Source organism: Lemur catta, chromosome 20 (assembly GCF_020740605.2).
Source record: "Lemur catta isolate mLemCat1 chromosome 20, mLemCat1.pri, whole genome shotgun sequence".
Lineage (NCBI taxonomy): Eukaryota > Metazoa > Chordata > Mammalia > Primates > Lemuridae > Lemur > Lemur catta.
The window spans coordinates 17,956,981-17,984,325 of NC_059147.1; the positions used below are offsets into that span (position 1 = coordinate 17,956,981).

The 27,345-nt window shown below is 44.7% G+C and overlaps 1 protein-coding gene and 1 non-coding gene across 2 annotated transcripts in view; both read left to right on the plus strand.

Annotated features, from left to right (window-relative positions):
- The window catches only part of CFDP1 (craniofacial development protein 1), a 79,798-nt gene extending 56,502 nt beyond the window's left edge, over positions 1 to 23,296 (plus strand). Inside the window, exons 6-7 of the mRNA XM_045533922.1 lie at positions 11,847 to 12,005; positions 22,391 to 23,296. Coding sequence (XP_045389878.1) covers positions 11,847 to 12,005; positions 22,391 to 22,481 — 250 coding nt within the window. The 3' untranslated portion in view covers positions 22,482 to 23,296. The remainder of the gene's footprint in view (positions 1 to 11,846; positions 12,006 to 22,390) is intronic.
- Positions 23,297 to 25,538: 2,242 nt separating this feature from the next.
- Positions 25,539 to 25,641, plus strand: LOC123625508. The gene has a single exon (XR_006730526.1). It is a non-coding gene; the product is annotated as a small nucleolar RNA U13 (small nucleolar RNA).
- The last annotated feature ends 1,704 nt before the right edge of the window (positions 25,642 to 27,345 follow it).

Consider the following 27,345-nt stretch of genomic DNA (forward strand, 5'->3'; position numbering starts at 1 on the left):
AGGAGAGGTCAGAGGGTTGATTACCAGGCAAATGTTGCCCTCAACTAAGATATGGAAGGCTGTGGGTGGAGCAGGTCTAACGGGTATCCAGGGCAGCTGGATCTATAAGGCTGGAGTTAGGGAGAGAGATCTGGGCTAAAGATAAGACATTTAGGGGTCATAGGCATAGAAATAGAGTTTAATCCTTGGGACTGGATGAATTCACCATGAGAGTGAGCATAGATGAAGAAAAGCCCAAGGATCGTGTTCTGAAGACTCCCAGATGCCTTCCAAGAAGCTGAAGTTAACAATCGGACAAGTCCAAATTGCAGGCCATTCTACAGGCCAGGAAACTGTTCAAGATTAAAGAGGATCAGCTTTTCTTGGTTTGAAATTTCTCAAAATCAAAAGTTTGTGGGGGAAAAATAAGCCAAAAGTGAAAATACACTTTGCTGCTGGAGATGACTTAGCCTCAGAGAAAGATAGAACAAGCAGCTCCTAAGTACCAGATCCACTAATTTTTCCTACCAGCAGCAATTCTTAAAATTTCTTTCTGGATTCTAGAGAGCATCTTTTCAAAGATATAAGAAGATGAGAATCGGGACGACAGGAAGTATTGATTATCTACTGTGTGCCAAGATTGTGCTAAGTGGATTCACATACTGCGCAGAGGCTATTGGCTATCCCTATCCCACCTTGTACCCCTGGCAAATTGCTTCTCACCCTTCAACTCTCAAAACACCTTCCCTTCCCTCCCTGCAGCCTTCCCCATCTTGAACTCATGCTCTACTACACTTCCTGTGTAATAGTTTTCTTCTTCTTTTTTTTTTGAGACAGTCTCACGCTGTCGCCCAGGCTAGAGTGCCCTGGCGTAAGCCTAGCTCATAACAACCTCAAACTCCTGGGTTCACGCGATCCACTTGCCTCAGCCTCCCAAGTAGCTGGGACTACAGGTGCATACCACCATACCTGGCTAATTTTTTTTACTATTTTTAGTAGAGACAGGGTCTCACTCTTGGTCAGGCTGGTCTCGGAACTCTTGACCTCAAGAGATCTTCCCGCCTTGGCCTCCCAGAGTGCTAGGATTATAGGCATGAGCCACCGTACCTGGCCAAAAAGTTTTAAAAGATTAAAAAGTTTATTAAAAAGTTACAGTAAGCTAAGGTTAGTTTATTATTGAAGAAAGAAAAAAATTATAAATGTATAGCCTAAGCATACAGTGTTTATAAAGTCTGCAGTAGTGTACAGTAATGTCCTAATAATTCACTCACCACTCACTGATCCACGCAGAGCAGCTTCCAGTTCTGCAAGCTTTATTCATCCAGGTGTGGGTAACCTGCAGCCTTAAGGCCACATGTGGCCTTGTAGGTTCTTAAGTGCGGTCTTTTGACTGTATCCAAATTTTACAGAGCAAATCCTTTTATTAAAAGGGGTGCAGCAGAGAAAGATGAAGCTTTTCTTGCTTCCTTTGGTGCTTAAAAAAGAACAATCTTAAAATCAGAAGGCTGCAGATTCCCCACAGAAGTAACAGATACGGGAAATTGGGATGGGAGGAGGATTTTGGAATGTTTGCATTATACGTACCAGTTAAGCAGCCCAAATCTGGAAATCTAAGATCTGAAATGCTCCAATGAGCATTTCCTTTGAGTGTCATGTCAGTGCTCAAAAAGTTTCGGATTTTAGAGCATTTCAGATTTTTGGATTTGGGAAGCTCAGTTTGCACTGTATTTTTTCCATGTTGAGATACAAAACTTGGAAGTTACAGTTTTCTGCAGTATTCAATACAGTAATATGCCGTACAGGTTTGTAGCCTGGGAGCAACAGGCTATGCCATATGGCCTAGGTGTGTAGTAGGCTACTCCACCTAGGTTTGTGTAAGTACACCCTATGATGTTTGCACAATGAAATCGCCCAGTGATACATTTCTCAGGAGGTGGCCCCATCTTTAAGCAACGCATGACTGTAAATAAAAATGATTAAGTGTCAGGGGCAGGTTTTCTGCACTGATTGCAAAGTCATCATACCTGAGTGCAATAAAAACACAGATCCAAAATAGTATTGGTGATATCTAGGACTTCAATATACAAGCAATGCTCAGATATTGCAGTATTCTTGTCTAAAGTCTAGATTTCTGATTCCCCTGACCCTTAAGAAATTTATGTGTGACCATCAATGTAGAGAACAAATTAGGAAAGTTTAAATGTGTTTTCCTATAGGAGGCTGTTATAGATACCATCTGAGAGATGTGTTGCTTCTGAATGCTTAGATACAATCTTAAATGTATGGTTTAAAGCAGCAGTCCCCAGCCTTGTTGACACCAGGGACTGGTTTCATGGAAGACAGTTTTTCCATGGATTGGGGGGTGGGAGGCAGTTGCAGAGCTCAGGCAGTGATGCATGGGACAGGTGCCACGGGGTTTGGGGACTGCAGGTTTAAAGTATTCGCTGAGAGATAGGCAAATTTGTGGAGGCAGAAATTAGATTGGTGGTTGCCTAGAGCTGGGGGGAATAAGGAGTGACTGCCACTGTGTTTGAGGAGTTTTTGGGCAAGGATGGCAAAATTATCTAAAAGTAGCCTATGGTAATGAATATACTAAAAACCACTGAGTTGTACATTTTAAATGGGTGGATTCTTTACAGTGTGAATTAAATCCCAGTAAAAGCTGTCAACAAGTATTAGCTCCAAATAAGAAATGGCTGGTCATCAGATTTTCAAGCATCTTTCAGAATACAAATAAATTTAGTAGCTTATATTTGGGTTGTTGTTTCCGATTATCTTCATTTTAAAGGGAAACTTCCTCAGTGTGACTGGGGTCTTGTTTTGGATTTTGTTCTGTTCTTTGCATGAGTGCCCCTCCTTTTAGTCGTATCATTCAGATGAGACCATCAGTGTCCCCTTGTGTGAGCCCCTATCCTTCATTTGGTCCATAAGAACAATGAACATGCTCACACAGCTGAGCCTCGCAGTGAAGGGAAGGGCATCACAAAGCCCTGGTCCCCCAGGAGAATGTGTTAGTCAGACTCTCACAGGCTGTTCTGCCAGCTTCGAGATGGGGAGCCTTGCTCTCACACCAGGGAGATGGTGGCACCAACTTTCCCAGAGCAAATGGCTGATACACAAGGACAAATCAAAGAACTGAATAGTCTCCCCTCCTTTAGTGGATCATACTTGATTTTTTTTAAGTTAGTATTCCCTCAAACAGTCTATGCCTGGCACAGTCCTAATTTTTTGGCCATGATCCATAGTCATACATTTTCCATTATGACCCATTGTGGGTCATGGTCACATGAGCACATGCTCTGATGGTGGGTCCCAGAATGCAAAGAGACTGTATTTGTTCAAGGGTTCGTCCATCACCTAGCAGTAGGGATGGATGACAGGAACCTTGGATGACAATCTATATTTCTGAATGAAAAAGCTACTTTAGCAACCCCTGGCTGGCAGATTAAGGAAAGAGACTCTACTTACTGTTTCCTCTTGCTTTAGAAATGAAGTATGGGAATTTTGGTGGTCATTGATGCTGTGGGTAAAAATCTTCCTTTTATGAAAGAGAAACTACCATATTGTGGTTTACAGATGGCTCCGCTGTGGTTTACATCTATGAAAACCATTTCCTGCATGCAGTAAAAAGAAAGTTTTCTCCTTTTGGTACCAATCTACGTGGGAACAAATATTGTTTGTTGAAATCCATGGTACTGCCTTAGCAAAGTGACATCTTGGGCTCATGCTTAAATTAACCCCTTTTTGTGATCACTCTTATGCAGATCATTGCTTCCCAAGGGCTCTTTAAATCCTGGATTGTGAGGGGCAGCATGACAAGGGGAAAGCTGCTAATGGTGGTGATAGTTTATCCTTGCTTCTTGAGGAGAGGGAGGAGCTGCCCTTGGAGGGGGGAAGGGCAGGTTGGGGTCTGAGCCTCATTAAGTTGCCCGTTGAGCTTAGCAGAATTGTAGCCTGGCAACTGAGTGAGCAAGTAAAGTTACAGATGCCACTGAGATATAGATTTGGAAGTGATGGCCGTAGGAAAGCACCAAGTGCTAAAAAATGACCTTCTTTACCAGTTTAACCTCATCTAATGAAAGGACCATAAAGCACACTCCCCTCCAGACACTTGAGGTGTCTGGAATCTCAGCTGTGTCCATTGTCCATGTCTTTCTCATTTGGAATTTAGCATGCTTATTTAGTAGCAGTGAGAAGCTTGGAAAGGAAGAGGAATAATTTTGCAAAATATATTCAGCTCATGTGAGTTTCATTTAAAGCCATTGGGGTTAATGTGCCTACCCATTTCTAGAAAGGGGCAGTCGTGACTCATTTTAAGTGAGATCTCTATGCTATAAGACTAAAGGAATTATTTCTGGTCTAAGGATACCCCGTATCCTGAAACTTTAACCTGGGTTTCAACGTGGGAGGTGTCCAAGAACTTAAAATCTATTTTATGGTGACACGCTTAGATTTTTTTCATGTGAAGACAGAGACCTGCCTAGGAGTAAAAAGAAACCTGAAAGTCAAAGAAAAGTCAAAATGCTGACGTTTAAGAAAGACTGCTAACTCCTAATCAGCTATTAGCCAGACAACTCATCACTGAGACACATTGACCTTCTGTGCCTGGTGCTTTGTTTCTCTTGTTGGCTGGTTGGAGAGATGTGCTGTTTGCCCAACCGTGTTGTCCTGATGGAAGCAATCTGGGGGCGGGGCGTGGGGGGTTGTGCATGAGAGCATGGGGCTCTGGCCCTCGGACCAGCACAGACTACACTGGCTTAGCACCATTACAGCAGAAAACCAGGCAAAATTCTCCTTGAGAAAGGTCAGTGGTTTTTAAGTGCCATATCCTGATTCTGCCTCAGCTCTTCTTGGCCTCTGTGGTCATGAGTTTTTGGGAGCACATATGGAACCAGTATCTGGAAAATAAGCTGTGCCTTCCTCCATTGAGCTCCCAGGAGTCTACGTAAAGAAAAATGTCATTATGGGCTTTCTTAGAAGGTGTATTTAATAATTCCTTTAAAATTCTGTCTCAGAAATGTAAATTGTGTGTTTGTGTTGGTCAATAAATTATTCTGCCCAGCTGTGTCTGATCATACAAATTAAAGCAACAGTAGTTTACACCTCAGGGGCAAAGCATCTCCTCCCTAGGCGTGATCTTAGTTTCCATTAACTAAACATTTCCTACTGGAGAGCCCCCAACCTCCTGTACCCCTGAACTGCTGTAAAAGGGTGGGAGGCCCCTCCCTGCTTTGCCGTGAGTCCCTTACCACGGGAATGGTTCAGAAAGGAAATTGCTGGAGCAGAGGCGGGAAGAGCCGTGGCACTATCTCTTTCCCAAGGAAGGAGATGAAACCACATTTGAGTGGGACAGAGGGGAATTGAAATTGAGAAGTATCATTTCCTAGAGGTCTGCTGGCAGGTCAGAAAGATTTTTCTTTGCCACTGACGTCACATCATTTAACCCTCATGCATACCAGGCTCCAGGCCCTTGAGAAGAGTGTCCATGCATCTAGGTGAGTGGCTCCCTGTTGGCCAGAGAGGCTTCTGTCATTGCCACTTGCCTGTTCAATCTAGGACTCTGCTGATGATGCTAGTGGTGAAACTGCTAGCAGGTCAATTAGCTTGTCCCTGAGAGAAAGCCCATTTCAGTGTCACTTGAGAGCCCCTATCCCCAGTTAACATTCTCAAAAAGAATGCACTGGATGGTAACATAGACCAAGAGACTGCAGTTAAAGAGTACTACCTCAGGGCCGGGCGTGGTGGCTCATGCCTGTAATCCTAGCACTCTGGGAGGCCAAGGCAGGTGGATCGTTTGAGCTCAGGAGTTCAGACCAGCCTGAGCAAGAATTGAGACCTCGTCTCTACTAAAAATAGAAAGAAATTAGCCAAACAACTAAAATATATACAAAAAATTAGCTGGGCGTGGTGTTGCATGCCTGTAATCGCAGCTACTCGGGAGGCTGAGGCAGGAGGATTGCTTAAGCCCAGGAGTTTGAGGTTGCTGTGAGTGAGGCTGACGCCACAGCACTCTAGCCCAGACAACAGAGTGAGACTCTGTCTCAAAAAAAAAAAAAAAAAGAGTACTACCTCTTCTGCTTTTGGGAAAACATCTTATTCACTACAAATGGATGTTTGTTGTTTTATATAGGAAGAGCTCTTCATTTAAATAGAACCAAAGTCAACTAGAATTACTTAGTTCTTCTTGACAGTTGACTGAGAGGCCAGACCTCTGTGCTTACCAACATTTGTAAGGAAGAGTTGGAAAGGGCTTTTTGTAATAAATTGTTTCAGAAGAGATTAGAATTCAGGACTTTTACCACCAGAATAATCAGGTGTGTTTCAGATACATGTTATAAAGATGTAAAAACAGCTGAAATCAAATCAAACTTAAGTGCCCTTCATTCTTGGATTAACATAAGAGCAATAGAACTGGCCGGGCACAGTGGCTCACACCTGTAATCCTAGCACTCTGGGAGGCCCACGCAGGAAGATCACTTGAGGTCAAGAATTCAAGGCCAGCCTGAGCAAGAGCAGGACCCTCATCTCTACAAAAAATAGAAAAAATCAGCTACTCAAGAGGCTGAGGCAGGAGGATCACATGAGTGCAGGAGTTTATGATTGCAATGAGCTATGATGATGCCACTGTACTCTAGCTGGGGTGACAGAGCAAGACTCTGTCTCAAAAAAAAAAAAAACAAAAAAAAAAACACTGGAAGTGAGTAGCAGATCATTTTCTATTTGTATAAAAACTGTGAAGCTGTTGCTGTTTGCCAGCTTTTCTTTTCACCTTTTGCTGATAAATCCCACTTTTTTTGCTGGCTCTGTATCATCTTCAATAATAGATTTAAGAGTTCTGACAATTTTTCAAGTCACAAGATGTTTAAGATTATTTGGAACTTGTCTTCTGGTTTTCCACTTTTCTGAGCCCAGTATCCCATAGAGTACTGTCAGTACAGTATTGAGAAGTGAATGGGATTTAAACTAGCTCCCTAATGTACCACTGGCTTCCAGTCCATTTCCTTGAGTGGTCTGATCTTGGGCTTTGGGGAGATTACTTAGAGATTTACACAGAGGGGTAGTGAAATTGGCCTAGGGATTTGTGTTGTACTTTTCATTTTTACGGATTTCAGCTAAATCCACAGAATATCTGAAAGCATACATTGGTTCCAGGCAGACAGCAGACAAGGAGGAATGATGATCTTAAGGTTTCTTCCCATTTCTCAGAGAGTTCCATGCCAGGTCCAGGCCCTCATATGGCTCTGGAAAATAGTTCACATGTGAGCTACAAAAAGGTTCATTCCTGCTGGGCACAGTGGCACATGCTTGTAGTCTCAGCCACTCGGGGGCTGAGCCAGGAGGATCACTTGAGTCCAGGAGTTTGAGCCAGCCTGGGCAACATAGGCTGTCCCTAAAAATTAAAAAAAAAAAATGTCTATTCCTGCCTTGTAAGCAGATGACAAACGCTAAGGAAACTGTGTATCTCTGCCAAAGAATCTTTGCTCCAAATAATTTGCATTTTAGTGGTTATTCAAGTTATGAGAAGGAAGGCATAGACTTGAGCTAGGCTTAGTATGTTGAAGTTCTGAATAAAGGTCAATAGTGCTTCCGTACACAAGTGTTAACCCTATCCATGCTGGTCCACTTTTGGAACTAACTTTTCTGGTCTGTCAGTTCAAGTGTAGTGTTGAATCTTTTTGTCATGAGAAAACTATCATTTGGGTAAGTCCATTATCAAATCATGGGACTTTAGTTTATTGAAAATACAGTGATTATGTACCATGGGCAAGTCTTTGGGCTATACTGTGGGTGAGTCAAGAGTAAGACATGGGCCCTGCATAGAGTGAGCTCCAGGACAACAGGGGAAGTAAGAATAACCCCCTCCCCAAAATCAGCAGTGATAGAAATTGAAGTATGGAAGGATCTCCAAGGATATCTATTCCCCCCCCAACTCTAATATTAAGCAAGGTGGAGAAAGAAGACAGTAGTAGGCTGGGCATCAAAAGCATTGAGTGCTATTCCCAAGTCTCCTACTGTAAAACATGGGCAGGTTTTTTAATCTTTTTTAGTTTAGTTACTCATCTATAAAATAAGGAGGTTGGATTAAGCAGCTCTTCAGCTATTCCCTCTTTTATGTCCTCATGGTATGTTTCCAATTTGCCTGTATATCAATCTCTCCTCTGCTACATTTTCTCTTCAAAGCCAAAGATTATGCCTTATATATTTTTGTGTCCCCAGTTCTGAGCACAGTGTCTGGTAGACAGTAAGTTCTCAATAATCTATGTTGGATGAATACAATGAATGACTGTAAATTCCTTTCTAAACCTAAAATTCTATTCTGTAGACTAGCAAAGATCATCAGGAAAGATCTTCCCACTGTCCTTCACAACCAGTTGGTGAGCCCTGTCAACCTTTTCACTTAGCAAGTTATTTTCCCGTCTCCTATTAATAAACAGCCGGGGTCCAGGGCATCACTGATGGTGGTCAAATAGAATAGTGCTCTTGCTACAAAATAAATCCCTTGGGCAATCCAAGTCCATGCTAATGGACATGGAACAAAGTAAACAAGTTACCGTAATATCTTTATGACAGATTCAACAGGGTGGAGTTTATCATTTAGTTACAATGAAATTTGTTAAAATTACATTTCTTGGGCTAGAAAGAAGCAGAATAAGTTCTAGCAAATTATCATTGTAAACTTTGAACTTAGGAAAAAGACAACTTGTCATTTTACATTCTCTTTTACTTTTCTTAGTTTCTTAATCTTTTTTGTGCAAGATCTTGGTGTCTGGTATCAAGATCATTGGATAGGTCATTGGCCGAGGTATGGTGGGAGGGAGTTGAAGGTATTGCCGATTGATGGATAACTGGACAAAAGATGCAAGAAAGAAAAGCTTGGTAAAAGTCTCTTTAGGGCCAGGTGTGGTGGTTCACACCTGTAATCCTAGCACTCAGGGAGGCCGAGGCGGGAGGATTACTTGAGCTCAGGAGTTTGAGACCAGCCTGAGCAAGAGCAAGACCCCGTCAGGTGACATTTTGCTGATGTTTAATGGTAAGCAAGGCAAAGAAGGATTATGACTTTTTTCCTTTTCTGGAAACTTCCTCACTGCTCTGCAGAAAAAAATCATTTTCTTATAGACTTTTCAAAGTGATTTGTTGAAAAGATGGCTTAACCTGGGAGTACCATCAGAGCTGTAGGCTGAGGGGAGAGATGGCATACATAGCCTGTGATGCTGCCCAAATAAAATGGGGAACCTTGGTCTGTTGAGAGCTGATGGTAGAATAAAAGTGGAAATTATTCCGCTTAGAAGGGCTCTGAGCACCTCTTATTCTACAAAGATCTGATTTTCTTCCACTAATTGGTTCTGTGATCCAGGTGACATTGTTGACTTTATCAAGCACCCACTGTTTACAGAACTATATACATATGGTATAGAAAGATTTAGAGACACAGGAACTTAAATATCCACAGAGATACAGATTATGCAAGGAAAATCATTTTTCTCCTAAAAGTCTTAGTTAGGTTTCCCTCAAAGCAGAACCCAAGATAAGGATTTTGAGTGCAGGGAGTTGTATTTGAGAAGTGATCCCAGGAAGCAGAAGTGAGGAGTTGGGAAGAATGAGACGAGGAAAGAGGAAAAACCAATATAAGAATAAGTGTTCAAGGCCATGAGGGCTCAGTGCCACCAGAACTTCTGAGAAGCATTAGAGCACCTCCCATAGCTGCCTGTGTGATGATAGGAGGCTGGGCCACTTAGCCACTAGCTCTTGTCCCCCTTAATGGTATCCCCAGTGGCATGAACCCTACCACTTGTCCATGCAGTGCTGTGACATGCAGGCAAAGTCAAAGGAGGCCTCCATAGCCAGAAACCTTTAGGTGTGTGCTTTTGGTAGGATGTTGATGGTGAGTCTGAGTTTGTCCAGAACTGTCTGGTGAAGCTGCAGCTGAAATGCAAGTCCGCAGAATCTAGAGAAAGGCTCAGTGACCGCCCCCCCCACACACACACAATGGAAAGAGCCAGTATGATGGAAACACCACTAGGGGTACCTGATCCAGAGATTGAGGAGAACTCAAGGAGCACTGCCTGGAGGAAGTGGAGTTCTGTTGTTGTTTTTGTTTTCATTGTTTGTTTGTTTGTTTGTTTGTTTTTTAAGAGATGGGGGTCTCACTTTGTTGCCCAGGCTGGAGTGCAGTGGTGTGATCATAGCTCACTGTAGCCTCGAACTCCTGGGTTCAGGTGATCCTCTCACCTCAGCTTCCCAAAGTAGCTGGGACTACAGGTGCTAATTTTTATATTTTTTATAGAGATGGGGTCTAAATGTGTTGCCCAGGCTCTTCTTGAACTCCTGGCCTCAAGTGATCGATCCTCTGGCCTCAGCCTCTCAAAGTGGTAAGATTAAAGGTGTGAGCCACCGCACCTGGTCAGGAAGTGGTTTTTAAGCTGAGACAAGACTATATGAATGAGAAGGAGGCAAGTAGAGGTGAACTATGAGTTCAGGATTGTATGTTGGGAGCATAGATTATAATGGTAGGTATGGCAAGATCAGGAAGAACTTGGCAAGTTAAGGGGTTTGACTGTATTGTAAGGGCAATAAGGGGTCATTGAAGAGGCATTTAAGCAGAGCCTGTTGGCTCACCTCAGGGCACAGATGGTGAGTCATCCTTCACCAATGCTGTGTAGCAGGGAGATGGGGTTTCAAAATGGGTTAGGGTGATACTAGATCAACTCAAAGATGATCCCCTTCCAACTCTGAGACTCAGTGTTCCTCTGTCACAGGCTGTCGTGAGAATCAGATGAAAAGATGGCTATGCAAGCACTTGAATAAGCATTCTAGGCCAATGAAAGGTACTGTTACTGGTAGACCTTGTGACGTTAGCTCATAATATTTAAATGTTTTAACTCTCCTGCATATCTCTATGAGGCAGAAAATAACTTCCGGCTTCCTACATGCTGGTAGGTATCTTGTTTTAGTTTCATAAAGAGACTGAATCTTCCCCTCATACCACCTTCTTACCAAGTAGCTACTTTCTGTTTTTCTTATTTTATCTCATACATTTAACATTGACTAGAAACATTTGACCTTGACCTGCCAAGACTTGAATTTGGGCATATGGGATTTCTCCCACAGTCCATGATAGATAGCATCACCAGCAAGTAGAACACAGGTCATACATTCCCTGCTTTCGGGGTAAGGAACGTTCTCCACCTCCTGGGAAAAACCAGGACCCAAGTCATAGGAGTTGAAAGGAAACTGATTTTAGAGCCCTTTCACAGTACTGTGACTTCTTTCTTGCTCATCAGTGTTGGTAACTGGTTCAGTTGGATTTCTTTTAAAAGGCCCCCTGGGGCTTTAGAGCTTAAGTGATGACACTGACTCAGAGTGGCTAATGCTTATTGCACTCTGTGCCAGGTGCTGTTTTAGCCCTTTGCATATAAGATACACCACAGCCTGTGAGTAAGCATTCACTTCATTGATTAGGAAACCAAGGAACGTGCACTTAAATAAGTAGCCTAGAGTCACACAGTTAAGCTGGGAGTTGGACCTGGGCATGTGACTCTAAAGCCGTGCCTGAACCACACCGCTGCTCTTCCCACTTCTTGCAAGCAGAGACTTGCCACACAGAGCCCACAGAGGTCTGAAGAAGTCAGGATTTCCTGTTTGAAGGCTAGGAGAGCAGTCAGAGGTGTTAAGCAGGAAAAGCACATTAGAATTCTGGTCCACTTACAATGTTCTCCACCCCAGGAAGGAAATACCCTAGATACTAACACAGCTTCCACTAAGATAAATGGCTCCAATCCAGGGAACCCCATCCCCACCAGAAAAAACATTAATTAAAAGATCAAAGTTTTTACATGCTACGTCTTTCATGTTTTCTCTTTCTTTAGGTTAAAAAGATCAAGTGGCATGAGCAGCCTTTTGGGGAAAATTGGCACCAAGAAGCAGAAAATGAGCACCCTTGAGAAGTCCAAATTGGACTGGGAGAGCTTCAAGGAGGAAGAGGGGATTGGTGAAGAACTGGCTATCCATAATCGAGGGAAAGAGGGGTAAGGAGTAGATTCTATTCCTTTGACAATCCTCAGAACTTGGAAATGGTTTATTGCAGACAGACTGCCCAGTTGAAGCAAGCAGGAGCTTTTCATGGTAAAACGAAAAATGTGAGTGCTTTGTTTTGTCAGTGAGGCTCTGTTCTTGTGGGGTGAGTCCCATCAGTGGTAAAGGAAAGAAAGGCGTGTGAGCGGCACTTCTCTTCGGGCCAGTCATATCTGCCAAGCTGAATTTGCTGAGTGACAGCTCCAGTGAACTGGAAGTCACCTGGCTTATTCATGTGCTTGGATCTGTCTCACAGTAGCGCTTTGGCCTGATCTGAACCATTTGGCCTTCTGAGAAGCCAGACTAGCTCAAACGCTTCAAAAACAAAGTGCCTAGCTAGGTGTTGCCATGTTATTATGGGATTTTTTTTTTTTTTTTTTGGTTCATGTCATTGTGGCTCAGGGTGGGGCCTATACAACGTCCATCGTCTGTCAGCCAGCCCTGGTGTTCCTTGCCCATGCCCCTGACCAATAAGCTTTCCCCCAGCAGCACACTGGCACCTCTGAGGCTTGGCCCCTTAAATTGGAGTAATGATACCCTCACCATGTGGTTGTGATGATCTCATGAGAGAATATATGTAATATGTATATTACTTACATATATGTAATATACATAAAGCACTTTATAGAATGCCTGTCACATAAAGGCTTGCATTAAGTAGAAATAATTCAGGTTAATTAGCTAAATTATAATAAAGACAGGTGAGGGATTTATTTGGGGGGTCATATTTCTAAATTAGGCTTGAAGATGATTTGAATGAACTTGGAAGCTGAAGCTGACCAGTATGTTTAAAAAAAAAAAAAAAAAGTTTAAATGACTTTGTGAGGTCATTTAACTATGAGACTTCTAGGTCATTCTTTCTAACTGGAATGCCACAGGAGAGGGGAGGAGGAGCCAAAGCCAGCTGGGGAAGGCCCAGGATGAAGTGCAGGCAGGAGTCAGTGTTATCTTTCCAAGAGTGGGCAGCTCTGCCAGACAAAGTGGCTTACGCCTGTAACCCCAGCCCTTTGAGAGGCCGAGGCAGGAGAAACACTTTAGGTGAGCAGTTCAAAACCAGCCTGGGCAAGCACAGCGGATCCCATCTCTACAAAAAAAACAAAAATTAGCTGGGCGTGGTAGCATGCACCTGTAGTCCCAGCTACTCAGGAGGCTGAGGCAGGAGGATCACTGGAGCCCAGGAGTTCCAGGCTATAGTGAGCTATGATTGCAACACTGCATTCCAGCAACAAAGCAAAACCCCATCTCTTAAAAAAGAGAGAGAGAGAGAGTGGGCGGCTCTGACATTGCCCCAAACCTCTCCACTGTGCTTCAGATCTGTAACTCACAGCTCCCTCTGTTCTCTACTCTTACACAGTGACCTAAGGCAGTGACCTAAGGAGTGACACTGCCAGTGTGTGCTACAGTTTGTTCCTTCTCTGGGTATTGATTCTATGGGTTGGACAATGTTTACTCAGCTTGAGTTAATAGAGGTTTTATAAAAGTAAGGAGTGGTGCTATTGAAGATAAGAGAGTTAATAAAATATAGGTTGGAAGAGAAAACAAGATTAGAAAGGACATCTGCCCAATGAGAACTTTTCAAGCAATGGAAAAATCATATAACTGGGTTAGGGAACAAGTAATAGCACATCACATTTATGCTCTGCTTTTCCCTCCTGTCTGAGGCTCCCCCCAACCCCTGGGCCAGACAATTCCACAGATGTGATTGTGTTTTTCCAGTGCAGATCTGATGACTTCTGTGCTCTTCCTTGGCCCTTCTCACCTCCCTTCTTCAGTGCCCATCCTGACACCTCCACTCACTGTCCTTGTCTCTCGCTCCTGCAGGTGGATTAAAGGAGCCCAACCCCTAGGCCAGGAAGAGACTGCAGCTCTTGTTCTTACCTTGAATGAGCATGCAAATCCCCTGGGGAAATTTTCCAAAGTTCAGGTGACAAGTCTACCTTTGTACAGAGCTCCTGAATCAAGAGTCTAGAACCAAAAGGTCACAAATATCTGTATCTTTAAATTTTACTCCTTAGGTGATTTTCTTGCACAGCCAAGGTTGAGAATCACTAGACCACAAGACCTAAATTCTAGAGGGGTAAGTTGGGAGTGGTGGCTAATACTTGTAGTCTGAGCTATTTGGGAGGATGAGGCGGGAGAATCGTTTGAACCCAGAAGTTCAAGTCCAGCCTGGGGCAACATAGTGAGACCTCCATCACTTAAAAAAAAAATTAAAGGTGAGAGCCAGACAACCAGTTGCTTTCCAGTGCACACACACACAGCTGAACAGGTGACTTCAAAGTGATGTCAGTAATGGCAAGGAGATTTCTGTTAAGAAGTGTGTCTAGTGCACATTGTTGAAAAGAGGAAAGCACAAGAACCAAAGCTGTAAGGGCTCTTTGGGCAGAGACAGGTCAGGCCCCAGCTTCTCTTACACAGGTGCCAACAAGAACAAAGGCATCACCTGGGGAGAGGTTACTCTGAGGAAATATTTGGAGCATCTCAAGGCTGGGCGATGGAGTGAAACTCTGTCTCCAAAAAAAATAAAATAAAATAAACTTTCTAGAATAGAAACGGGATGTATAACTGCCACGGTAATGGAGAGAGAAAAGTGGAATGATTTTTTTTTTTTAGTTAACCAAAAGAAGACATAAAAGGAGAGTTAAAGAAACAGAACAAACAGGACAAATAGGAAGCACAAAATAACAGAGTAGAAATTTATCACTACTTTCATTAAATGTAAATAAACTATATGTTCCAGTTAAAAGAGATTGACACATTGAATTAAAAAAAAAAAAAACTATTTGCTGTTTAAAAGAGATATATCTGAAACAATGGGATACAGAAATATTGAAAATAAAAAGATAGGAGAGAAAGTAAATCAGGAAAACACGAACCAAAAGAAAGCTGATGGACCCATATTAACATTAGACAAAATAGTCTTTAAGGCAAAGACATTACGAGAAATAAAGAAGCAGTCTCCTCAAAATAATAAAAACATCTAATTTATCTAGAAGGTATAGCAATTTAAATTGGAATGTACCATTTGGCGTAGCTACTGAAGGTGCACAGTCATTCCCTCTGACTCAGCAATTCCACTCCTAGCTTCATTCCCAACAGAAATTCAGTTATATGTTCTCCAGAAGACACATGTGAGAATAAAAATAACATCTAAAAACTGGAAACAACCCAATGTCTATCAACAGTGTAACAGAGAAAGTGTGGTATGTTCACACAGAGGGAATGGATGCGGATAAATTGCAGTAACAGTAGCACTTGTGCTACTGTTATTGCAGTTATTTGGATAATTATTTGGAAATGGAGTATATGATCCCATTTGTTTATGTCAAATTCAAAAATAGGTACAATTAAACTTTAATATTAAGGAAACAAAAACTTGAAAGGAAAGCACGGAAATAAGGACATAGATCCTGAACGAGCTCTCTCCTGAGGCGGCTGCACGTGCTGGGGGAAGAGCTACACGGGGGCCTTCTCGAGGCCGGCAGCCTTCTTCCTCTGACCTGGTGGTGGCCATACGGGTGCTTACTTGAAAATAACTCATTTGCCTTGCCCATCCCATGCACTCTTCTGTACACATGTTTATGTTTTACAGTAAACTGAATTGAAAGTGCATTCAGATCTTGGCTCTACCACCATGCCGTGGGTACTAGCCCCAGTTTCTTCATCTATAAAGTAGAAACTCTTTAATATACCTCTCAGGGTTATTGTGGGAATTAAATTAGGGGAAATGCCCGGCATGTTTATAAATAGAAGCCCCCTTCCTTCCCCCCCAACCCCACCCCCCGCAGTCCTCTCCCCACTCTTCTTTCTCCCACCTGCCATTACTGACCAAGCCAAGTCTCAGGCCTTCCTGCAAAGCTAGATGCTTTATTCTTTTAAATCCCTTCCTGATGTATTCCTGCCAACTCTTCAAGAATATTTTCCACAATGGTGGGAAGTAAAGCTTTGGGGCATCTCCTCCCAGTTTCCCTGGCTGGCCTCTCTTCCTTCCCTTGGCTATTAAACTTGGGAAGTCCCAGGGCTGGGCCATGGGCAGCCATCTCTTCTTCTTCCCTAGGAAAGCACCCTAGTTTCAAGATTTAGCTCTCATTTTCTGCTGATGACTGGGAAAAAAAAAAAAAAAAGCTGTCCTTTACCTGGGCCATTCCACTGAGTTACAGACTTACCTATCAGCTTTTAGTTGACGTCTCCAATTGGATGTCCAAGGCGCACATCAAACTTAACGTCCAAAACTGAACACTTGCTTTCTCTCCATAAATAGACTCCCTCCTCAGACTTCTCAGGAAGTGGCACCATCACTGTCCACCCTACTGTTAAAAGAGAAACTAGGCATCATCCTTGATTTCCTCTCTTTCCACTCATATCCCACAAGTCCACTTGGTGGTTCTGTCACAGAATATTTCAGCTCATCCCTCTGTGTGCAGCCCCACTCCTACCACACCAATACAAGCCGCAGACTGCTCTGCGCCCTGCTTCTGCCTGAATACGCTTTCATCCAATCTCCACCCAGCAGTTGAGATGATCACTGAACAATGCAAACCACTGTTATTTCTTCCCTGCTGAAAGCCCTCCAGTAGCACTTCAAATCAGTGTTCACCAGGCCCTGCCTCCAGCCTCACCACCCCTCTGTAGCGCTCCATCCCCAGGAGGCTCTGGTTTGCCATCTAGGGCTCAACTTGGATGGCACTCTCTCGTTAGCCCCACCCCAGGAGCTCTCAGTCACATTACCCCATTTGATTTTCTCTGTCACACTTGTTACCAGCTGATGCATATTGTGTTTTGTTCATCTGTGGTAAGCCTCAAGGGCAGGGTCTTGTTCCCTACTCTGTCATCAACCCAGAGCAGGTGCTGCATCATTGCTCTGTCTAAACAGCCATCCCACTAGCTAGCAGGTAGTCGTAGCTTTTGTCTGGTGGCCTGGTAGTATTGGAATTAACCATCTAGAAAAGAAGGGCATAATATATCAGAAGGATGTTTCCATCGAGGTGTCATTTTCAGTCAGCAAAGCTGGCTGAAATGCCTATACCAGGGGCAGTCATCTGTCCAACAGAGAGCTGCTGCTTTTCCTCTGATCCCCACACTCCAGGGCCCAGTGCAGCATTCCAGTGTCAGAGGCAGCCAACGGCACTCGGGCATTGAGCACATCTTCCCTGTAGCCGTCAGACAATCACACGGGATTCTTGGTGGTGTTCATCATCAGCAACATGGCTTTCTGACAGTGCCAAGGTGGAGGTAGCAGGCTTAGGGGAAGGAATCCACGTCTATCCAGTCAAATTGAAGGTCATGGAGCTCGATGATTGGTAACCAGCTATGTTTGTGATTTGGAGAGGCATGAAGGAGGGATCGGAAAAAATAATTTTCTTTGTCTGAAGAATCTTATCTCCACGGCCCCCAAGAGTCACTCTTCAGAACCAGCACAACCTGCAAGTGATATGGGAAGAAAGCAGTGGAGAAGAAACTTAATTAAAATTACCACCCTTCCAGTCTGGCCCTTGAGATGTTTGCAAGTTAGATCCTCTGGGGGAGGGTGGTTGTGTATTATTGGGCAGATTGCTTCTATCAGTTGCATTTCTCGAGGCAGAAAAGTCCCTATCTCCTTACATCGATCCGGAGCTTTTTTCTAGCCGTGGACTGCTTCCATGGCTCGTAGCTTTGTGGTGTTGGGAACTGAAGCTTGTCCACTTACATCCCATGTCTGTGCTTCCTTGAATGGTCGCTTAGGGAACCAAACACTAGCCCTGCTTGCACCGGCATGATAAAAATGCAGCCCTGGGAAATCCTCAGTTATTGTGCCTGCTTTAGTTTCCCTGAACCTCTCTGTGCTCACTCTTTTCCTGACTAGTGTGCTGGAGACCCCTCCGACGTTCAGCCACAGGCTGACCCCATGACTGAGCTTTGAGAGGTCAGCACACCACTGGGCCTTCCCACCCTCAAAGCCCTCTGACCTTTTGGGGGGTGGGTTTCCAGTTAGTAGATACCAGTTGTGTATCCCTTATCCAAAATGGGTTTTGGACTTCTTAAGATTTTGGAATATTTCTGTATACGTTGTGTGATATCTTAGGGATGGGACCCAAGTGTAAACATAAAATTCATTTACATTTCATGTGTACCTTATACATACAGCCTGAAGGTAATTTTATACAAATTTTTTGTTTGTTTTTTCAGAGACAGCATCTCACTCTATTGCCTAGGCTGGAGTGCAGTGGTGCAATCATAGCTAACTGTAACTTTGAAATCCTGGGCTCAAGTGATCCTCCTGTCTCAGCCTCCCGAGTTGCTGGGACTACAGCTGTGTGCCACCACACCTGGTTAATTTTTTTTACTATTTGTAGAGATCGGGTCATGCTATGTTGCCCAGGCTGGTCTTGAACTCCTAGCCTCCCTGAGTTCTGAATCCTCCTGCCTCAGCCTCCCAAAGTTCTGGGATTATAGGCACGAGCCACTTTGCCCAGCTATATGATATTTTTAATAATGAAACAAAGTTTTTGCACATTGAACCAGCAGAAAGCAAAGGTGACAGGCATGGAATTTTCCACTTGTAGCATTATGTCAGTGCTGAAAAAATTTTGGATTTTGGAGCATTTCAAATTTCATATTTTCAGATATGGTATGCTCAACCTGTGCCAACATATTCCCTTGTAGCATTTTCTACCCTTATCTTGTCCTTTTCTTCCATTTCTCCCTCCCTCTTCATTAGCCTGGATCTCAGAAAAATTGGTGACATTAAAGTGGAGCCAGACTCAGTGGCTCACACCTGTAATCCTGGCACTCTGGGAGGCTGAGGTGGGAGGGTTAGTTGCGGTCAGGAGTTGGAGGTTGCAGTGAGCTATGATGATGCTATTGCACTCTAGGTGGAGTGACAGAGCAAGTCTCTGTCTCAAAAAAAAAAAAAAACTAATTTGGGTTGGAAGATTCAAAAGCTATCAGAGCCTATAGTGTCTAACCTGGTTCTGAAAGGAAAAACTAGAAAATCCCTTAGGTTCTTAGCATATTTTATTAAAGAAAGTAAAGAGCCTCTTAAATGGGCCACAGAAAGCAATAGTAGCAGAAAGGGATGATGCACCCCACCCCGCCCTGGCCCCCAGGCTTCCCTGTGGACTAGGCTGAATTGTGCTTGGGTCCCCAGGAGGGCTGGGCACAGGCAAGAAAAGCACCGAGATGGAAAATGAGCAAGAGCCTTCCAGTGCACTTGTCAGCGGGCAGTTCTGTTCTGGGACTGTGACCCACTTAAAGTGCCCAGAACTTCCAGAGGCTCGGTGGCCACCTTTGAGGAGATGGCCTTCCTAACAAGCCCTTCCTGTGACAGGAGCATTTGGTCTCTGTTCCAGTTGTCCTGGGTTCTGAGCTCTGTAGTGATGAAGTCAAGTCAGAAATGGGAACCAAGAACCACATACCCCATTACAACTCTCATAGCCATTTTTGTTTTTATTGTTTACAAAGCGCTCCTCACAGAGTTTCATTTATTGTCAGAGGGGTATTATAATTTTTATTCCTGTTTTACAGAGAAGAAAAAAATAAGACACAGGAAATTAAGTACCTTGCCCAAAGTCACACAAATAGTAAACGTCAGAGCCACTCTCATCCTTAGCACCTTTTCTGTCTCTCAGTGGTGGGGGAGTCCATATCCAATAGTTTCGTTCGTGGTCAGCTCTTGGCAGTAAACCAAGGCTGCCACAGGCATCCTGTTAGCAGCTGCAGATGGCTGTGCATGGAGGAATAAAGTCGCCAGACCTGCCTTGATGGCCTTTGTCTGGGTTGCCCTTGAGAATTCAGTTGCATCCTGCACATGTGCCCCTCAGTGCTGTCTGAGGCCTTCCCTCAGCCTGAACTCCGCCTGCACCTGCCTATTTAGTGCCCAGCCTGGGCTTTCCTCTTGATGGTTTCAAGGTCAGCTAGACCCAGCACAGCTTCTAGGAACCTACAAGGATTTTACTGATGCTCGGTGAGCATCCTAATTTAAGTATCACTTCCTCTTCTTTAAAGGAAAGTCAGGAAGAAAGACACAAATGCTCAAAGCCATATACTTCCTCCTCCTTTCCTCCACCTGATCTCCCAGGCAGGTAGCACTGGGAGATCTCTCTTGAAAGATGCCCTAAATTCCTCTTTACCTGGGCTAATGACAGCCCAGCAATATCTCATGCCGTGGTTCACCCGTATTTTCTGCTGGCACTTCTGAGGAGCACTTAAAGCCCAGTGCTGTCAAAATACTGGTCCCCATGGTAGCAGAGTCACCCAGGGCCAGTGGCTGGGGTGGAGGGATGACCGGCTGTGGTGGGATGAGGCCCCTCAGGCAATTCTGGTTAGCAGGAAAATCAGAGGTCAATTGTAGACAGGAAGTGAGTTTGTTCTGTCATGTGTCTATACTTACCTATCCTGGTGTACCCCTGTTTTCTCAATCAAAAGGGGTCTGCAGTGTCTACAGCTTCCCTGTCTGCCAGGAAATCTGAAATTCAAATTTAACTGGACATCCTATATCTTTACTTATTAAATCTGACAACTCTGACTATGAGGATGTATATCCAACCCAAGAGCAGGCTGTGCCATTCTGTGTTTCCAGCCATTCTGGCGTCATTGACAGTTTTGATACAACTGCTCAACCCCTGATCCAGACCAGGTGGTGGTTACTAGTTGCTGATAATGTATGTCAGGATGTGGGCCATCTACATCCTTAGGACTCTGGTGGAAGCTGGCTTCCTAAAATGATGATGACAGCATTAGCTACCATTTTATTGAGTACTTGCTCTGTGCCCAACGTTGTGTATACACTATTTCTTTCAATCCACACAACAGCCCTTCAGAATAGGTATGATTAGCCTTTATTTTTTTGCAGATAAAGAAATAGAATTGGCAAGGCTATGTGCCTTGCCCAGAGTCACACAGCCAGCAAGTCAAGATTCAAACTCCAGTATACACCTTTCGTCCTGCTACTTGGGAAACTGAGGCAGGAGGATCACTTGAGCCCAAGAGTTAGAGGTTGCAGTGAGCTGTGATCATACCACTGTACTCTAGCCTGGGTAACATAGGGAGATACTGTCTCCAAAAAAAACAAAAATTAAGACTCCAAGCCCTCTGGCCTCAGAGCCTGCATGCTTCTGGCCAGCCCTCTGTAGGAAGGTCTAGGGTTAGTGGCCACAGGCCTGGCTGGAAGACAGGTAGGATGGACTGGACTTCTTCCCAGGATGCTGTTGGGAGGGAAAACAAGACCCTGAACTCAGCAGAGGAACACAGGTTCCTGAACCTGGTAACATTCTCACTATAAATGTAACGACCTTGTAATGACAGATGCACATTTTCCACAGTGCAACAAAAGAAAAATTAGCGCAGAGATTCAATTATGTCTCCCATTTTCAATGGCAATTTTGCTCTCTCAATAGATTAATTAGCAGCAGAGATCTCCTCCCCCCAGGCAGATCCTGGCACACTGTATGGCAAGGAGGTGCATTAAGACGCAGCTGTGTCTCTTTAAGCAGCCAGTCTCCTCCTGGCAAGCGCAGCCGCCTGCTTCAGCCTGTGATTCCTCCCTATCCTGCCTCGGAGGACGAGGGACACCTTGTTTGCTGAACCTGCCCCAGATTAGGGGGCAGAGTGTCAGTGTCTACCTTTTAAGGGATCCTGTATGTGGACTGTAGGCCACAGAGGCCCTTAATCTCATTCCCTTAGAGGAATTTAGGGAAAGGGCTCTCCTCTCATCCTAGCAGAAGCAACCTGGCCCCAGACTGAGTGGAAGATACCAAGGAGAGGAGAGATTAGGTGAAGGAAAGAACTAAAAGCTAAAAGCATCACCATGTTGCTGTGCAGAAGAACTAGGCTCAGAGTTATTTAGTCCTTGTCCAGCGTTGCCCAGCTAACATGTAACCAAGCTAGGATTTGAACCTGTGCTTGACTAAACCCATGTTCGTTCTTCTTCCCTTAAAGTCTTGTTATAAAATTGCAACATTTGCCCTGGCCTTCCTCCCTCCCTCCCTCCCTCCCTCCCTCTCTCTCTCTCTCTCTCTCTCCCTCTCCCCGCTTGAGAGACAGAGAGCCGGCAGGCCAAAAAAAAAAAAATTTATATTTTCCTGCCACCCAGCCTCTAATGTACTTCCCCTTGGATAAGTTGTTGCCTTTTCCTTTTCATTTTATTAATATATTTTCTTTCACTTCTGAACCAGAAACATCCTCATTGAGTCCCAATGTGAGTGGTTTGAATGTTACTGAAAGAGTCACGAGTGGTCATTCTGGGCCCTGACTGTGTTCCTCTGTTCTCGCTGACTGTAACCTGGTTTGTGGGATGGGACCGTGCAGGGGAGGCAGTTTCTCCTACTGGATTCTGCTGACAAATACTGTTTTCATCTTCTAGGTACATTGAACGGAAAGCTTTCCTAGACCGAGTGGATCACAGGCAATTTGAAATTGAGCGAGATCTCAGGCTGAGCAAAATGAAACCTTGATGTCACGGACAAAATCGAGAGCAGCTTAATCCTGTTTACAATGTGAGCTTCTTGTGCATCTGTGAAATGTTTTCCAGTGTTTCTTATCGACTGTTTCCCGGCAAGGTCTTTTTTTCTACATTGAAGTTCTGCCTGTATCTTGATCTCACATGGTTTCATTCATTTTACTTTTAAAAGTTTGTCCTGAAATAAATAAATAAATAAAAGCTGGTCCTATGAGAGGCTGGTGCAGACGATGACCTCACTCACCTGCCCTTTATTCTGCTGCCCAGCCCTTCCCAGTCCCAGCCTGCACATGCCAGCCATGGTGAAGGGAGCTGACCAGCCAGGGTGTGAGTTTTCTGGGGCCATGAGGCTCTTTCTGCAGTCAGCCCTGCCCTGGAGACCTAGGGAAGGGGGGTTTCTAGTGAGAAAGGAACACCACGCCCTGGGCAGTTTGTTCTCCATTCTGCTCAGGCTCCTCTCCTGATGTCTGTCTCTCCTGAATGGGATTCCTGCTGATATCATGTAAGGCTGAAAATAAGGATATGTTACTGCTGAATTAGCAGATTTTTTTTTCCTTCAGTCTTTTTCCTATTACCAAAGAAAAGTCAAATTGAGATGTGCTCTCACCTCAATAATTCATCAAGTTTTGGTTTATCAAAGAATATTCTGAAGGACTTTCTTTTTTATAGTCCCTAAGAAAATTTAAATCCCAAACTTCCTGCTTAGAGTCAGACATTCTCTGGGGAGCAGCAAAGAGGAGAGAGAAAAATTTTTGATGAAGAGGGAAATAGTAGCAGAGACCATTCAAATCAATAAAGCATTAAACCCCACAGCCTGCTTCTGATGTGTGTGCATGTATGTGTATTCATGTGTGTATGTGTGTTGCCCAAGTACATGAACAGGTTTGGGTGAGGGTAGGGTTCCAAAGTCTGAGATCTACTTCCTGCTCAGACAATACTGCCTACGTGACCTTGACCACAGGAGTTTCCTACACCTCCATTTTCTGGTCAGTAAATGGCATGATATACATGGTCTGTAAACATCAGTACCTCAGGGGGTGAAGTGAGCTGATGACAGAGCTGGGGGATATGAGCACTAGCTCCTGGCAGGTCTCCCAATCCTACCCTCTAATGTGTGGTCAGGGTTCATGGCAACCCAAGACCTGATTGTCAACACTAGACGGTTATGAGGTTATGGATCTCATCACTGAGATAGGTCGTTTACAAGCTACATTTGAGGACATTGTCTGTTCATATCCACTGTGATAAAGGATTCTAAAAGTGGTAATAGAGCATTTCAGGCCAGCCAACAAGTGGCTGGTGAGGTCTCAGTTACGGTCCTGCACTGAGACACAGGAATAACAGAGGAAAGTCCTTTAACCTAAGACCAGCCAGCTTTGTGATTAGGGTGAGACATCCAGACCTGCAGGAGGTGCCGACCAAGGTCTGAGGTGCACGTCTCCCATGCGGGCTCCCTGGTGCATCCCCGTCATTCACAGCCATTGCTATGACGGCTTCCCTGCCTTCTCTCTCGAGTCCTGAGTGCCTCTGGAATTTCATTTCACACAGTTCTTCATCTCAGCAGCCAGTGTTTCAATAATATATGAGTTGCCTCCTCTCCCTGTTTGAAAAATGATCTGGAATCCTATAGAATAAATGATGCCGGGTTCATAATAAGTTAGGATTTTTCTTTTTAGCAAATGTTCACACCTTTGAAGACTAAGAGATAAGACAAAAGCTGCCAAAAGCATGCTGGGCTCTTCCCACATGTGAGTTTGCTATTTTTGCTTTGCTCCAAAGCATGGAGAAAGAAGTCAAATGTGTCAACAAAAATTATAACTGTGTGCCTAGGCCCAGCCTGTCTTGTTCAGGATCCAGCCCTCACACAGGCTTCTCCATCTGCACCCTGCATTAGATTAATGTCACAATTGTGTAGAAAGGTCAGTTCCCTTCTGCTGTCTCCTGAAAGGTACGTCTTTTCCCAGTAGGTTTGCTACACACATCTGACCTCCACACAATGCCTCCTCACCCGTCCCTGAGTTTGTGAAAAGCCCCTCTAGTCTAGTCCCTTTTGACAGATATGGCCGCCTGTCAGGGAATACAGAGCTGTTTGGACTGTTCCTGTTATAGCTGCCCTCTCTCCCAGTTTGTAGATCCCTACTTTGCTATCCCACACTTTCCCATTTTAAACTGTGCCATCTGCCTTGACTTGAGCTGTCTCCCTCTTGATCTCCATGGAACCTCTTTAAAAGCCTCCTGTACCGGCTGGGCGAGGTGGCTCATGCCTGTAAATCCCAGCACGCTGGGAGGCCGAGGCAGGCGGATTGTTTGAGCTCAGGAGTTCAAGACCAGCCTGACCAAGAGCGAGACCCCGTCTCAACTAAAGATAGAAAGAAATTATATGGACAGCTAAAATATATATAGAGAGAAAAAAATTAGCCAGGCGTGGTGATACATGCCTGTAGTCCCAGCTACTTGGGAGGCTGAGGCAGGAGGATTGCTTGAGCCCAGGAGTTTGAGGTTGCTGTGAGCTAGGCTGACACACTCTAGCCCGGGCAACAGAGTGAAGCTCTGTCTCAAAAAAAAAAAAAAAGCCTCCTGTATCAACCTCACTTCATCTCACTGATGAAGTGCTTCCTCTGGCTGACACGTGTGCACATGTATATATGTACACACATGTATCATCTTACAGAGACATTTATTTTATTTATTTATTTATTTTTTTGAGAGAGAGTCTCACTCTGTTGCCTGGGCTAGAGTGAGTGCCGTGGCGTCAGCCTAGCTCACAGCAACCTCAAACTCCTGGGCTTAAGCGATCCTACTGCCTCAGCCTCCCGAGTAGCTGGGACTACAGGCACACGCCACCATGCCCGGCTGACTTTTTCTATATATATTTTAGTTGGCCAGATAATTTCTATTTTTTTTAGTAGAGACGGGGTCTCACTCTTGCTCAGGCTGGTCTCGAACTCCTGACTTCCGAGGGATCCACCCGCCTTGGCCTCCCAGAGTGCTAGGATTACAGGCGTGAGCCACCGCGCCCGGCCCTTACAGAGACATTTAAAAGTAGCTTCAGATGCTTTTGTAGTTCATGAGCATGAAGATGAGGTGTTCACGCACGTGTGTGAGATGTGCCTCTCTCAAACCTTGTTATGACGTCACACATTACCCATCTGACGTGAAAAAAACTAGCTTCAGAGTAGGCTTTCATTGATATCCCATTACTGGCCAGAGCTGGGTCATCAGGCCACCCCTAGCTGCAGGGGAGGCTGGAAAAGTAAGTGTTTGACATTTACAACGTTTATCATGGAAAACAGGGAAGGAGGAAATTAGGAGTAGGTAATAGATCAGCCAACCAGGGTACCTGGTACACTCAGTCTTTGTCATAGACCAGCAGACTTTTCTCCATTTGTTCTTTAAAATTGTCCCAGAGGAGTGGGTAGGGTCAGAGATGTAACAAGATAGGCCTATTGTGGGGGAGAGGAATATATTACATTTATTATGGCATTCTCTTTACTTTTATGTAGATTCAAATTTTTCATAATAAAATGTTCTTTAAATTGTCACAGATAGCACTCTGGGAAGCTGAGGCAGGAAGATTGCTTAAGCTCAGGAGTTTGAGACCAGCCTGAGCAAGAGAAAGACCCTGTATCTCTACTAAAAATAGAAAAATGAGCCGGGCATGGTGGTGAACGCCTATAGTCTCAGCCTGTAGGAGTTTGAGGTTGCAGTGAGCTATCATGATGCCACTGCACTCTACCCAGGGTGACAGAGCAAGATTCTGTCTCCAAAAAAAAGAAAAATTGTCAGAGAGGCGTATTTGAGTTCTGTATAAGGAAGGATTTTGAAGTGCTCCAAGCTGTTTTAGGAGAGGATGGGCAGCCTCCCAAAGCCCCACTTCTCCACCCTGCTAGTCTGACAGTGGCCAAGAGTATGGTAGAGGGGACCCTGGTCTAGGAAGGAGGTCCTCTCTACCTTCTATGATCTTGTGCCTCTTAACAACTTGGAAGCCAAGCTTTGCAGATTCTGTCACCTCATCTTTCCAGACTTTGAACTACCTCCTCTGACCCCTTCTCACTCCTTGCTGTTGTGGATCAAATTCACGGGACAGAGGAACCAGCCAGCAAGACAGGGCCCGTGGGCATTGGCAGCTGGTCTCTTAAAATGAGTGGCTGTTTCTTATAGGTGCAAACCAGGCCCCAGGAGACAGGAGTCTTCTCAGACCTTCCTGGCCGTCCACATGGGCTAAGTGCTGTGGCTGCAGAACAGGCAGTGGGCTGAGCAGGTGGACATCTTCGAGGGCACCTGAGGAAGGTCTGGGCCACCCTTGAGCCTTCCTCTCGGGCATCTGTGCTCCTGCCTGAGCCCGCCCGTGCCCTCAGTGGGACCTGCCTTCTCAGCCAGCATTGCTGCCGGTCCCAATCTCTTCCTACCTCGCTCAGAAGCCTGAGCCGCCTCAGCAAATGCCTAGCCTTTCTCAGGGAGCCACCAGGGCCAGCCTGGCTGTTGGGGCTGAGTAAAATGTGTTCGTCTTCCATCAAGAGTCACCTTTTCCATTGAAGTCTTATTTGAACCATACAGACACCATGTCATCCACAGTTTTTAAGAACAAGTGAATAATATTTTATCTAGCTCGTCACATCCACATTTAGTGAAAGCTAATCTGTCTAACTCCCAGAGGAAATGATGTCCCTTATCCAGGAGTTGGGAATTGTCAAGGAAAATGCTTACGGGAAGTGGGAAGTGGAAAGAATGAGTCAGGCGAAGAGGCGTTGGGCAGTCCTCTGCCTGTACCGTGCTCGTCCCTTGCAGGGGCCTGAGTGGCTGACAAGGATGGTCCAAGGACACCTCCATAGCTGCTCCTGCGGAGCCCAGGGACTCCC